The sequence below is a fragment of the Cynocephalus volans genome, chromosome 2 (assembly GCF_027409185.1).
Source record: "Cynocephalus volans isolate mCynVol1 chromosome 2, mCynVol1.pri, whole genome shotgun sequence".
NCBI lineage: Eukaryota > Metazoa > Chordata > Mammalia > Dermoptera > Cynocephalidae > Cynocephalus > Cynocephalus volans.
In genome coordinates, this window is record NC_084461.1 from 13,486,324 (window position 1) to 13,501,399 (window position 15,076).

Genomic DNA, 15,076 nt, shown 5'->3' on the forward strand with positions numbered 1-15,076 from the left:
TTTTTTTTTTTTTTTTTTTTTAATTTTATTTTGTCGATATACATTGTAGCTGATTAATGCTCCCCATCACCAAAACCTCCCTCCCTTCTCCCTCCCCCCATCCCCCCCAACCATGTCCTTTCTGTTTGTTTGTTGTATCAACTTCAAATAATTGTGGTTGTTATATCTTCTTCCCCCCCCCCCGGTTTGTGTGTGTATGTGTGTGTGTGAATTTATATATTAATTTTTAGCTCCCACCAATAAGTGAGAACATGTGGTATTTCTCTTTCTGTGCCTGACTTGTTTCACTTAATATAATTCTCTCAAGGTCCATCCATGTTGTTGCAAATGGCAGTATTTCATTCGTTTTTATAGCTGAGTAGTATTCCATTGTGTAGATGTACCACATTTTCCGTATCCACTCATCTGATGATGGGCATTTGGGCTGGTTCCAACTCTTGGCTATTGTAAAGAGTGCTGCGATGAACATTGGGGAACAGGTATACCTTCGACTTGATGATTTCCATTCCTCTGGGTATATTCCCAACAGTGGGATGGCTGGGTCGTATGGTAGATCTATTTGCAATTGTTTAAGGAACCTCCATACCATTTTCCATAGAGGCTGCACCATTTTGCAGTCCCCAGTAATTTTATTTTCTCCTTGTGTATTTCAGGGTTTCGAAAAAACGATGAAATGAAAGCTATGGATGTTTTGCCAATTTTGAAGGAAAAAGTTGCATACCTTTCAGGTAAAGTCTAACTTTCTAATCTGCTTTATCCACCTGCTCTAACACAGTATCAGAGTTTGACCCATGAAGCTAGCTCACTTGCCACCATGTATAAAAACATTGGCATTTCAGTGGATTTTTAACAGCTCTATTTATAGCATTTTCCTGAGAAGAGTAGTACCTAAAGCATTGTTTTCCAGCTGGAAGGCGTGTCACAATTCAGGTAGCATTGGTGATCAAAATATGCTTGTGTCTGTCATTCAGCAAACATTTGGCTGTTTTGCCCCAATCAGTTAAGTAAAACAACTGATTTTTTAAAGTCTATCATTTCAGCAAAAGTGGTGGGAATGTTACCGTATGTAGATGTGTCCTTAATTTCTTATCTCTGTTTCTTGTACTCTGAAGCTCGCTGTTATTTCCTCTTTTGGACAGTGAGGAAGCCCACTTCTCCTTGAGATCTCCTCCCTCATGGCTGTCTGTTCCTGGAGTTACTAGAACCCGTGTCAATAACCATAAAGTCCCGTGATCTCTACCATCTGAGTCCTCTACTTCCCTGTAGAACACGGTCTTTGGAGCCCCAGCCCTCCTGCAGTGTGGTGACCAACTCTGGGCACCTACCCCTAACCCCTACGCTTTGGGGCACTTAACTGCCTGCTCCTCTGCACATAGACAGTGAGGTTTAGCCCTTTTTGTGGCCGTCTCCTTCGGTTCTCCTTCCGACATGAACAGAATAGTCATTGGGTGTTATACCTTTGGGGCATCAGTTCACTTGTTATAAAACAAAGGTTTGCAATTTTTTTTTCTGCTCTCTTTTAGCAGGAAAAAAATCTGTGGATTGTTGCCTGCTTTTGGGTAGTCTTCCTGGATGTGTTTCCCTTGATAATGTTCATCTGTCCTAAACAGGCCCACTGTACTGACCCCAAGTATCCTCTTGAACACGTTTCATTTTTAATTTATAACACTACTAGCTGCTTTTACATGTTTTGTGTGTCGTTTGGGCTGTGGTACTGGTATGTGTTTAGGACACAGCTTCTTGTGGTATTTTTGGTTGTCTTGCTTTCCTTCACGTCCAGCAGTATTGCTTGGCCCCTAGTAAATACTGTTTGGTGATTTTGCAGAAGTAAATCTAATTCACAGTTGATTTGGAAGTTTAATAGAAGAGTATGAAAAGTTCATGAAAAGAAGATAGTGCTTTAAATTGTTGGTAATACTTGGTAATAAATAAATAAATAAATAAATGCCTGGCATGTAATACACTGAGCTTTAAAAGTGGCATTTATTTGCTCTTTTCTAATCATTTAGTGACAGATGGTATAATAAGGACTCATGGCAGCTCTGTGAACTGATTTTGTAGTTTACAGATATATTTTAAAGTTAATATAATTAAAAGATTCCACTTATAAATGTTAGGGGCATTAGTAAAGAAGGCTTAAAGAAAGCATATTCCACATGTTTATCAGGTTTTTTATTTTATTTTTCAAATCTGGATCTGTGATGAGAGCACCTGCTCCTTCCGGCCCCACTTGGGTTTCTAGACCTGTTGTCGGTCCATTTTCTTCTTTTATTAAGCACATGGAGATAGACGTAAAGAAAGGGGGGAAGGTTAAGGTTAATGGTTTTTATTTGTATTCATTTTTTTAGTAGGCAGTTAATGTGAGGGTAGCACAAACAGTTCATGGAAAGATTTGTGTTATCTTTCAATTCTATTTTTCCATGAACTTTTTGAAGTACTGTCATATGGAGTATATTATCACATGGCATTGTAATTTAACTTACTGTTAAAACTAAAACTCTTTACCTTTTAACTAAAGAAATAAAATCAGTCTTCCAGAGTTTGTAATAAGTCTTTAATAAAACCTTAAATTCTGCAGGGTTAAAGTTGGATGTCTTTGGTGGGGAGGGAGGTTTTACAATCGCAACATATTAATACAGAACTGTTTTAAGTATTGGTGATGATAGGACTTCCACCAGCAGTGTTAGCAAAATAAAGTTAGTAGATGCCACCACATTTTTATAGTATTTCCTAGTTTATGACCAGAATTAGCGAGCTGTGTAATGTATAAGCATGAATTCATTGCCGATTGGGTTGTGGTCAGTATTTCTTTTTGAAAAGTTACAAAGAATGAGTAAATTTTCAAAAATTATTTTTACTTCTGACCCCATTTTTTCTTGATTCATATCCCGTAAAGTCCACCTTTTTAAAGTGTATGATTCTGTAGATTTTAAAGTATTCACAAGGTTGTGCAACCATCACCACTGTCTAATTCCAGAACATTTCCATCATCACCCAAGGAACCCCATACCCATTCCCTCTACCCCCAGCCCTGGCAACCATTAATCTACTTTCTGCTCTGACCCCATTTTAAAAAACATTAGGCAATATTATGGTACCTTTGTAAAAGGTCTCCATGAGAATGGCTTTTATCAATTAAATCTAAGTAGAATAGCAAGGGCTTTGTAAAAGCAGGCCAAAAGATCAGTGATTCTAGGAGATACTTTTTAGGTCAAAATCTCTAAAAGACCAGTGAGGATTTCTCGAATTTGAATATTTCCGATTCTTAGTCTCATCTTTAGGTATTCTAACAAGTAGTTCTCATTGTATTTAAGTAAAATAGCAGTGTACTACTATTTCCATTTAGGATGAATTAAATGAAGTTAAATGGCAAATCTCATTTCACATTTGAAGTCAGAAGGGAGGGTGTTATGGTTTGAATGTATCCCCTCCAACATTGAGGTATTGCCAACATGATGGCATTTAAGAGGTCATGAGGCCATGAGGGCTCCTCTCTCATGGATGGGATTAAGGCCCTTATACAGGTGCTATATGCTAGGCCTTCAGGTATGGGAGGACACAGCATTCCTCCCATCCCCTGGAAGTTACAGTCCTCGCCGGACAGCCAAACTGCTGGCATCTTCATCTTCAACTTGCCAGCCTCCAGACTGAGAAAATAAATTTTTGTTTTTTATAAGTTACCCAGCCTGTGGTATTTTGTTATAGTGGTTCAAACAGACTATAAACGGAGTCAGTAATAGAGGTGTCCTGTAGTTTATATTTAATATAGATTATATATAATGGCATCTTATATATAACGTCAGCTACTACATGTCACTCCTATGCTGCTAGGGTTTGGGCCTTAAAAGAATTTACAACCACCACAATTAAAAGCATTTTCTTTTTTAAAAAACTTTTTATGGTGGAACATTTTACTATCCAAAAGGAAAGAGAATACTCTGTTATGTGTATATACCATAGTTAATGCAGGCAGTTGCCTATCGATGGACATTTGCTTTACTTTTTTAGGATAGCTTTTTTAAGGGTAAGGTTAATATTCACACTTATTCACAGGGGATATTGACAGGAATGTGGGATTTGGTGCCTCGTAGTTTTGTGACCAGTGGCCTTTCTTCGTTCTTCGTGTTCCTGCTTTGCAGAGTGCTGCACTTCCTGGGAAGGGAAGGGGCCCCCCCATCCATCTTGCATGTTCTTGTTAGCATCTAGAGCAGCTTGAGGCAGCAGAGACTGAGAAGGCAGGGACAGCCGGAGTCTTCCAAGCAGGCTATGGAGTCTTCTTAGAGTCCTCGTTAGAAGTATTCTGAGAGCCAGTTACTGGTTCTCAGGACCAGGCAAGGAGAGGTGAGCGTGGGAAGGTGCTGGGGCTGGCGAGGTGTTTGCCTTGGTTGCTCTTAAAGCAGGGGCACAGCGGACATCCTTCTAACAGAGTTTTATTATTTAATAACACACTTAATAGGCATCAGCTGTAATTTCTTTTACAAGCTTTGTCCTTTCAGAGCTTTCCTTTGTACAGCCTGCTTTTCATGGTCGTTGTAAGTTAGACTCTTTCTCAGGGGGCATAAAGAATAGTTTTCAATAGTGTTCTAACCCAGAAATCAAAACGGAGGCCACAGGATAAAATATACAGTTGGTTCATTGAAATTTATACTTTACTCCTCAAAGCAAGTGTGCCTTTCTTGCAAGTTCATTCTAACTGGGTGAAAGGTGAGTTCTTAATTTGTTTAAAGAAAAAGGGTGACTGGATTTAGCTGCTTCTGTGGTCATCCTGGGCAAGTTGCTCAAGAGACCAAGTCCCCTGGAGTTGTACTTTTAAGAAGAGAGAAATGAGGTCCCTGAGTTTAAGGAAATAAGTGTCACACAGACAGGTACAGCTATAATGTAGGACCTTTTCAGCCTTGTTTCTATTACTAAAATAAACTTCAGTTCATTTAGCACTTTATGTTTCTATAGGAGTAGTTATCAGGCACTTCTGTTTTTAACTGATACCTGGTAGTAGGTATTTTTAGTTAATGTTGTGTGGAATATGGAAGAATTCATTCAGCAAATATTTATTGAGTACTTTTATGTGCCAGTCTCATTCTGGGCATCGAGAGTATATACTGACACCAGTGAATGAAACAAACATGCCTGTCCTCATGGAGATTATGTTCCAGTGAAGGAGACAGGCAAATAAAAAAATGTGTAAATTACAGCATTTCCTTTTTTTTTTTTTTTTTTTTTTTTTTGCTTTTTGCTTTTTGCTTTTCCAGCAAGGCCACATTTGGATAGGCCAGGTATCCTTAATGAGTTGTTGGTCTTTGGTTACAGATACATAGAGGTCCCACACATAAGCATCCTGTGGCATTGTCAGGTGCAGGAAATGCATTTCCTGCCCTTTTCTTTTCACTGTAGAAATTAAGGCACTGAGTTTCCTGTGTATGAGGTGGAGCTGATGTCTGTCCCACCTGCCCCACTGTAAGGCTGAGGGGCAACCCTCAGACACATAGGAATGTGCCTAGCAGATGAAGCTTTTTCAGCTGCAGCACTTTTATTTTTATTAGTTTAGGAACAGGAACAACAACTTTTGAACTTGTAACTTTTCTGCTTCATATCCAGGTGCTGTTTTCATTTGGGTACCTCCTGTGAGGTTGGCAACCAACCTAAATCTTGGGGAATATATTTTAAATAGATACCTGCAGAGTTAATTTTTAAGGTGCTTGAGGTTCAGAGACTATGTTCCTTTGAACTGATGCTACATTTAATCCTTTGGGGGGGGGGGAGAGGAAAGGTGGTAACCGGGATGGAACCCTGGACCTTGGTGTTATCCATACCACTCTCTAACCAACTGAGCAACCTGTCAGCCCTGTAATCCTTTCTAAGATTTCTTTAAAAAAAAAAAAAAAAAAAAAATTTCCCTGGAGGGGTCAGCAGAGCATGTCTGGCACCTGCCTGTCCTTGACTGTGACACAGCATCTTTTGGAAGATGCAGAACAGTTAGCATGTGAAAAAAGATTCTTTAACTCTTTCAATAGAGAAAATGCAATTCTTTCTTGTAAAACTATCCTTGCGAGTTTTTGGAAGCTCTATTCTGGGAAAAAGAAAAGTAGATCCCTCCCCCTGCCACCATCTTAAAATTCAGATTCAGGTCCATATAAGCTTTTCTTGGGACATGAATGATAACCTGTTTGGTAGATGAACTTGCTAGCAAGGTTTAGGGGACTCCTCATCAGTGCCACCAGCCCGGAGAAAGTCTTTGGAGTTGCAAGTTGAAAAAGTACAGCAGAGGTGGTCAGAACTCCTGCACACGGTTGCCTTTAGTTCTCAGGTCTGGATTGAACAGAGTGGCCCTGTGCAGTGTGCACACCTACTGACTTTCCATGCAGCTTTCTTTGGCTGGGAGACTGTGGACTCTGCCTCTTGCACCCAAACCCGTGGTAGAGCATGCCTTGCTTGCATTATGAAATATGGTGACCCCAGAGGGAGGAAGGTCTGAAATGGGTCATGGGCTTTTATTGTCCTTATGGAATCAAACGTGATGTTACATTTCAAAAACATTAAAAAAATTTAGAAAGGTGGCCCAGAAAAAAATGTTATATACTAGTCTTCTCTTTACCAAAAGTGGAGGGAATGTTTTAATCCAAATATCACATACTATATTTTTAAAAACTCAAGTTTCTATAGTGCGTGTTGATCTATGATATTTTTGATCAAAGAGATTGACTCTTTTTTGTAAAAAAAAAAAAAAAACGGAAGATGTTGGGAAATGATAAATATTGAAACTGGTATCTGTCTTATCCTGGGGTTAAGAGGTCTTCCAAAAATTTAAAGTTATTGATACTACCTTAAAAATGATATGTAGTATTTTAGATTATTTGGTGATGATCTCCTAGCTGTTATAACAAGTACTGCTTCTCACTTTTAATAGTACTTTTTTTTTTTTTTTTTTTTTTTTTTAAAGATGACCGGTAAGGGGATCTTAACCCTTGACTTGGTGTTGTCAGCACCACGCTCAGCCAGCGAGCCAACCGGCCATCCCTATATGGGATCCGAACCCGGGGCCTTGGTGTTCTCAACACCGCACTCTCCCGAGTGAGCCATGGGCCGGCCCTTTAATAGTACTTTTAATTAATAAATCTTACCTCCAAAAAAGGCCAAGGAACACATTATTTAGTTATCCTTCTGACGTTTTTTCTACTTTTAATAATAATTAAAGCCACTAGTTTGAAAGATTGTGTAAATTCTTGTCATGGCAAAGGACCTAGCTGTGACAGGCTGCAAAATCCCTTTGTCTTTGTTTAAGCTCTTAGAGCCTTGGTATCTTCATGGTAAAGCTGGAATGATAAAACCTCATCACAGGGTCATTGTGAAAATCACAGCAGAAGGTATTTGTAGAGCATGTGATACCACATCTAGATCTATTGGCATGTATGATTTAGTGTTGTTCCCGTTTATTATCTGAATTATAGAATTTATAAATAATTTAAGACTTTTCTAGATTGCATGACTGAACTGTACACGTGGATTAAGTATTCACAATCAGGATTGTTTCATTACTGTTTACAAAGAGTTTGTAATCATTCTAGGAACTTGTAAAAATCTCATTGGTGAAATATGTTTTTAAATTACCAGCATCATCTTCTGCATATATATATATATATTTGGCTTTCCTAAAAGGAAAGAATCAGTACTATTATTGTTGGCTTGATTACTTGCTTTTTAATTTAATCTCTGTTGACCACTTTTAGTGCACAGAAAATAATTAAGCGTTTCATATTGTGACGTGGATTTTGAGATCTTCTGAAGAGAGACGATCAGAGTTGTAAATTAAATGAAAGGATCCACTTGAGAAGACTGAATTTTCTTTCTCTATTTCCTGACCATGATGGAAATAATAAAATAAATATGATAATTTCACCAAAAGTGTTCAGAGATACCAAACTGACTTCATTAGAATTAATGAGAAATCTCTCTGCCTGTCTGTCAAAGCCAAATATTCTGAGATTTATGCTTCTACTATGTGCTACAATTTTTCTCAAGTCTTTAAGCTAATTTAGTTCTGCTTTAAAATTCTTGTATTTCAGTGTCTCTTTTTTTGTACATGTGGCTTTGTGTAGGAGATTGGCAGAATTTGGTCACTGAGGGTCAGGTGCCGTTGATCCCACATTATATAAAGTAGACATCAGCCCACAGCTTGCAGAACATTCTTTTTTTTCCCCCTTTCCAGTTTGTTTGGTAGAAAAGAGAGCACTTAGAGTGCGGGGGAGGGGAGAATGTGGGTTTGGATGGGGAGAAAGAGGGAGGGAGGGAAGGCATGAGGGAGGTGGGTGCTTAAGGTAAACAAAGCACACATACACATGAAAACTCTTTTCTCTCTCCAAACATAAAACTGAAGAGTGGAGTTTCTTCTGTCATGCTGGAAGAAAAGACAAGGCTATCTGCATTATGTTCTTTGTGGCCTGCAAGATTGCCCTCAGATGAGATGAGGACTCTTGCCCTTCGCATGATCCTTCCTGACCATCTGTGCAGTTGATTTAGATCTAATTTTGACTGATTGAATGGGTGACGACTTTGGACTTATTATGGTGCGTAGAGAGTCCTGTCTTATCGTATTTTCGTCTAAGTATGTTCCCAATGTTTGTTTTTTAGGTGGCAGAGATAAACGTGGAGGTCCTATTTTAACATTTCCGGCCCGCAGCAATCATGACAGAATACGACAGGAGGATCTCAGGAGACTCATTTCGTATCTAGCCTGTATTCCTAGGTAAGTTCTGTGTGGCTTGTCACTTCTTCCACACTTCCGAGAGATGTGGCTCTGTACTCTTTAGTAAACAGCTAAATGGTAGCCCGAATTCCAAGCAATGTAGTATAAAAATAAAAACAAGATCTTTCCCCTCATTTCCATTTTGGGGCCATAACACTTCTGGGTGCAGGGATAAGAAGGTAGATGTTTTGTAGCTTTGTGTGTTGACAGTGGATTTGAGATACTCACTTAGCTGGGATTTTAGGATGTGGCACCTGAGTTAGAAATAAAGCAAAGTTGTCAGTGATGATTCTAATTCTGATACCAAGACACAGTGGACTGGATGGTCTGAAATTGGGTGCGGCTTTTGATAATATACTTGTCTTTATGCTGAGTTTCAGTTCCTTAAAAATATTCTATTGATTTGTAGCATGAAGTTAGTGGGTTATTAAGAAATTCTTATCAGCTAATACACTGTTCGTCATTTGGGGAACGCCCATTGAATCTGACACTCCATAAGAGATAGTGAAATTTTTAGTGTGGATGCTGAAGAACACCAAGAACAAGCAATATTTAGTTTTCCGGAGAGTCGGGGAAGTGAAGAGCAGTGAGTTAATAGGAATTGTCCTGCATCTATACTTGAAGAATTTAGAATCATTGTTTCTGCTCTAGGAATGTATTATTCAGGTTTTATTTGTCGTGTAGGAAATCTTTCCCCTACACTCATTTCTCCAATTAATTTTTCCAGTTATTTTTTGGCAAATAGAATACTGCTGTGATATAATCCAAGGATGGACGTAGCCATGCCTGGAATAAGAGCTTGGGTGTGTGTCGTGGGTTGGAGGGGTGCTTCTCCATGAGGAAAGGGAAAGTCATTGGGTGTCTTCATTCCAGAAAGACACCTGCCAAAGGAGGGCATACATGACATCCATGGTGGAGTGAAGAGGCATTTCCTAAGAGACTAAACTAGAACGAGTGAAAGAAAACTTGGCCATAACATGGGCTAGAGTAAGGGCCGGCCCGTTGCTCACTTGGGAGAGTGTGGTGCTGATAACACCAAGGCCACGGGTTCAGATCCCTGTATAGGGATGGCCGGTTAGCTCACTTGGGAGAGCGTGGTACTGACAACACCAAGTCAAGGGTTAAGATCCCCTTACCAGTCATCTTAAAAAAAAAAAAACAAAAAATACGGGCTGGAGTAGATGGCAGCTTTAAGGAACATGTGATGGAAGCGAATAATATAAGATGGTCCTTTTATTCTGCTATTTTTTTAGGCTGCTGAAGTGTTGAAATCAGAGTTAGAAAGGGCTTTAGAAGTTATTCACTATTCACTATCATTTATAAATAGCAATATAGTTTATAGCTACCACTTACTATGTGCCGTTATGGGAAAAGAAATAGAGAAATACAGAGGACAATGTAAAAATATCCCTGCCGACCAAAATGATACTTGTCATGTATTTAATAAAAAACTAAAGTTGAATTTGGTGTTTATTAAGGTGATTTTTTTAAACTTACATAATTGGATTACTATATGTAAGTCTGACAACTTGCTTTCTGGTTTTGCATTGATGTTGATAGTAAATATAAAAAATTACTTTTTATTTTATTGATATCAAAAAACCAATTCAAGTATATTTTGAGTCATCTGGGTAACGTATTTTAAAAAAATTTTTTTTTCACGGAAAATTGTGAGCATACACAAGAGTAGAAATAACAGTGGAACAAACATCCACATACCTATCACCCAGCTTCAACAGTTTGTCAAATTGTGCCAGTCATATTTTTCTCTAATTTTTCCTCTTGAGTATTTTATAACAAATTCCAAACCTTATCATTTTGCTCATAAATATGTACATAGGATGACCTTCCAACCACTGAACACAGTCACTTTATTTCATTGCCTAGGTTCGCTTTTGTATTTATAATCCCAACTGACAAGAAATGCCATTTTGCTGTCTTTCTTTGGTTAATGAGAAAGTTAGAGAGAGGAATTAATGTGCAAATGTTCTATTTGCCAAGTGTTAATGGAGAAAGATTTCAGAGTGGTCCAAATAGAAGTGGCAACCAAATGTGTCCTTTCAGGCTACCTGTCGTCCTGCAGGACTCAGCCTCCCATGAGTACTTAGCAGCAGCAGCAGCAACAGCACTTTTTGGTTTTAGCCAAACAATAGGATTAATAAACACCATCAGCAAATTAATAGTGTGTGAACTTCGGGGAGCTTGTGCATTTGCTTGTATATAATTTGTAAGTCTGATGATCTGTTGTGGTATAGACACAGGCATTTCTGCCCAGCTTACATTTGTATATTTACCCTGGGGGTTTCTGTCCATTCCTCCTGACATTCTTCTGAGATGTGAAGGCAGCTCTCTGGAAGTTCCTCAGCCAGTGGCAGGATGTACGTGCACGTATGTGAAGAAGCGTGCTATCCGGGAAAGCATGGTCTCAGAATCAGACTGATCGTGACCTGGGTGGGTTACTTAATTGGTTTTTTTGGTTTTCTGTGATGGTAATCTGTACATCTTGGGATCATTGTGAGTACGGTGTAAGATTATTTATGCACAACCAGCACAGTGCTTGACTTACAGTAGCTGCCTCAGGAATAGTACAGTGATTTCTTTCTTTCATATTCACTCTTCTGTTTTCTGTCAATTACTCTTCTTTTGACGTGTTTCTACAGGCAGATCATACTGCTTGTTTTCTTCCGCACGCCCTCTACATTCTGTGTCCCTCTCAGTTGAACACAAATGTGACCTGAGCAGCTGTGAGTAGTTTGAATATTATTGGCTCACCTTCCCCCCCCCCACCCCCACTTCCCTTTTAAAAAATACAGTTGGAATAATAGGGTGAATTCATAGGACTCTTTTGCAGTGAAACTCTCCATTAATGGTGTAGCATCAGAAGTTCTTGCAGGTGTCACTGAAATTCCTTCACATTGGTAATAAAAATAACATTAGTCCTGCCACTTCTCTGGGTGGTTATTGTTCTTATTGCTTGAACTATATTTTATCCTAATTAGGTTCTAGAACATCTTGCCTTCTTTAAAATGATCATAGTAGCTAAAAGGATAAATCACTCTTACTCTGTTTTTGCTAATGGAGTAATAGGAATTTTAATTGATTCATTCATGAACCCTCCTGTAAAAAGGTACTTTCTTAATCTAGGAACTTAAGAAAGTAGAATTTCTTTTTTTTAAGAGACCTGCATTGAGAAGGGGACCTTAGTTTTATGTAAAAAAAAAAAAAAAAAATTTTTTTTTAATCCCACAGATAATGTTAGGCTCTTCCATAAAACTGCAGAAGTAACTGCTTGATAAGTCACTTTTTCCAAAGAGCAGTGTCTCAGGTCACGGACAGGGTTGGAGTTCTCCTGTGGGCACCTGTGCATGCTCATTATATTCCCATAAGTAGGAGCCAGGTTTGGGAATGTCTGCAAGTCACTGCTCTCCTAATGATGATTGGCTTTTTAATTTGGTAAAAACAGAGAGATAGAAAGGCTGTGCACTCCCAGCTTAGTTCTGTGCTGTTTTCATTACTTGGGAAGCCACTGGCGGTAAAAATTTGATGGGGGAGGAAGGTGAATAGTTAATCCTGTAAACTGTGCAAGCTCAGTGAACCTTTCGGTTTTGTTGTTCTCCCTCTTGTTCCTGTTGTTAAGCCTGGAGTTATTCAGGATTCTTTTTAAGCCCCTTTCAAGTAGAGGGGCTTTGTAGTTTCTGTGCATACTGCGTAAACCCATGTTAGGAGAAAGACAGGCTGCAAGGGAATTTATCTTGATATGGTGAAGACTGATGCTTAAAGTGCCGTCTGCCAAACAGCAGCTAGAAAAACAAAGAAAACATGTTGCTTTGGTTTTGCAGTTTTCTGCCTCTGGTGTTCGGTAGCAGAATATGTGGATCTGGAGTAGAACGCTTCAGCGGGGCAGCAGGCTTCCTCTGCAGAGCCCTCTGCATCCAGGCACTGTCTCCTCTGTGCTCTGGCCACGATCGTTCCCACACCCTTGGAGCCCTGGAGTTTTTATGGAATGGAATCTTCAGGATTGCAACCCCATTAGAGCCCAAGGAGGTTCAGAATGCTGAATTTCTGTGACTTGAGAAGACATTTATGGGAGTCTCATTTGCTTCTGGCTTTTGTGAAGAAAGCCAGAAAACGAACAATGTTTCTGCCTGTTATGTTACCTGAATCGTGGCCGAGGACCTACTTGGGATGGGGAGGAGCAGTGATAGCACAAAGAGCGCTTGAGCCAAGTGTTGTTTTCAGTTCATATTCATATGGGGGTGGTTAGCAGAAGTTAGTCGCATCGTTCCTAAGCAGTTTTCAGCGTTTGGGTGGTAGTCTAGGCTGCTGGATCAGTCTGTTTTCTCTTCATGGCTTTAAATGCCATGTTCCTATGATTGGTTCTACTGACAGACAGTTTTGGAATATTTATATGACATACCCTCTTACTCTGATGTGGATTTCATAATGCACTTTGCATCTGAAACTTGAAATGCCAGTAACTCTGACGGTACAAATCAAGATAAGGAAGAGAATGGGGGGGGGTGAAGGGGGGAGGAGAGGGATCCTGTGCTAGACAGCGTGAAATTATTTTAATTTTGACATGGTTTTTTTTTTTTTTTTTAATATTTCTTAGTGATAGCAGTTATTTTTCTGAGTTTTTAACACAGACTAGTTTTTCAGGATGATTACCTGAGGCAGAAAAATGTTGAACGTCTTTCCCATGGGCCAGTACATTAACGTTAGGTGAAAACCTCGTAAGGTTCTTGAAGGTGGTCGTTACATGGTTAATGTCAGGAGCTGATGTAGCCGGCAGGGACTGTTAGAGTCCACGTGTAAGAGTAAGGATCACCGTTGTTCCTTAGCTGGGGGTGCATTGGGAAGCTTCCACAGGTATCACTGAGTTGTAACCAAGTGAGGCTATGTATTCTCTAAGTTAGACTTAAGGACATCTTGCCTCTTGTTTATTCTTGATTGCACTTGTGCACTGTATGTGTTTCCCATGAATTCAGAGGTTGAGATTTAGTAAAATTAGAAGCTGGCTTTTTATTTTTTTTAGCTGCAAGAACATGGAGAGGAAGAATATAATGACTCCTAGCACTGCCTTGATTGTGCCAATGGTCGGCAGTGTTGCTTACCATTGCCCTGGCACCATCAGTGCAACCAGGTGAAAAAGGCAAAGTCTGAGCACTGCTGTGAGACTAGATTTATCCCACAGAGCCCACCAGAAGGGTGCCAAGAAATTCTGGGGGTGGGTGGACTGTACATGGAGAACCGCTAAGATAGCTTAAGGTCCAGGGATAGGGTGAAGGGAACAAAATGAGACATTGGAAAGTTCTCACCGTTGCTAGCCACACTGGTGGCGGTGTCACTTCCAGCGCCTGTGGTTCCAGGAGTCCAGAGATGTAACTGCTGCTTATGGGTCTTGGATCTGACCCCGACCTGGGCTGTGCACGCTGTCTGGGGTTTATACTTGCTTAGTCCCCCAGGAACCTTGCCCTTAGGAGTTAACGGGGTGATTGTGTGTGATCAGTTAATACTCCCAAGGTGAGACAAGTGGGCACAAGTGGCCATCATTTTCCTTCTGAAGAGAAGACAAACTGCAAAACCATAGATGCAAAATAGATTTGGCAAAATAGATGCAAAAATAGAATTAAAATTCTAAAGGTTTTTGAAGTTGAGCCCTGTTTCAATACATTATTGTTCCTCAAAGCGTGTATAGTCCTGTTCTATTCTTTATGGTCCAGAGCAGGGCGAGAAGGAGTGGGGCTCCTCGGCTGAGACTGAGGAGTGCTGCTCCTCAGCAGCCCTTTCTGGTTCCAGGTATCCATGCCCATTCTCCTTACTCTCCTCCGCTCCCCTCCCCAGAGGAGAGCCCCATGCACATGAGTAGGATTACTGCGTCTGTGGCACACCGGGGCAGGAGTTGTTGCACCCCATGTCCTCAGCCTGTGTTTCCTTTCTCTGCAGTGAGGAGGTCTGCAAGCGAGGCTTCACGGTGATTGTGGACATGCGTGGCTCCAAGTGGGACTCCATCAAGCCCCTGCTGAAGATCCTGCAGGAGTCCTTCCCCTGCTGCATCCATGTTGCTCTGATAATCAAGCCAGACAACTTCTGGCAGAAACAGAGGACTAATTTTGGCAGTTCTAAATTTGAATTTGAGGTAACTTCCCCTGTGTAGCCAGACCCACTAAACCAATAGGCATGGTTTGATAAACACTGACATATCCTCACCATTTAAGGTTGATGATAGATTCTTAAAACCACATATTAAAAGAAACGGCATATGTTGAGTACACATGATATGCAAAATTAGTTATTGTGTAAAACAACAAAGTTGTGTTCGTTTTCTTCGTGGAT

The 15,076-nt window shown here is 40.0% G+C and overlaps 1 protein-coding gene across 1 annotated transcript in view; it reads left to right on the top strand.

The window, feature by feature from the left end:
• Window positions 1–15,076, top strand: part of TRIO (trio Rho guanine nucleotide exchange factor) — a 335,145-nt gene that overhangs the window by 116,472 nt on the left and 203,597 nt on the right. Inside the window, exons 2-4 of the mRNA XM_063086904.1 lie at window positions 654–728; window positions 8,626–8,740; window positions 14,687–14,879. Of these exons, the coding sequence (XP_062942974.1) occupies window positions 654–728; window positions 8,626–8,740; window positions 14,687–14,879 (383 nt within the window). The remainder of the gene's footprint in view (window positions 1–653; window positions 729–8,625; window positions 8,741–14,686; window positions 14,880–15,076) is intronic.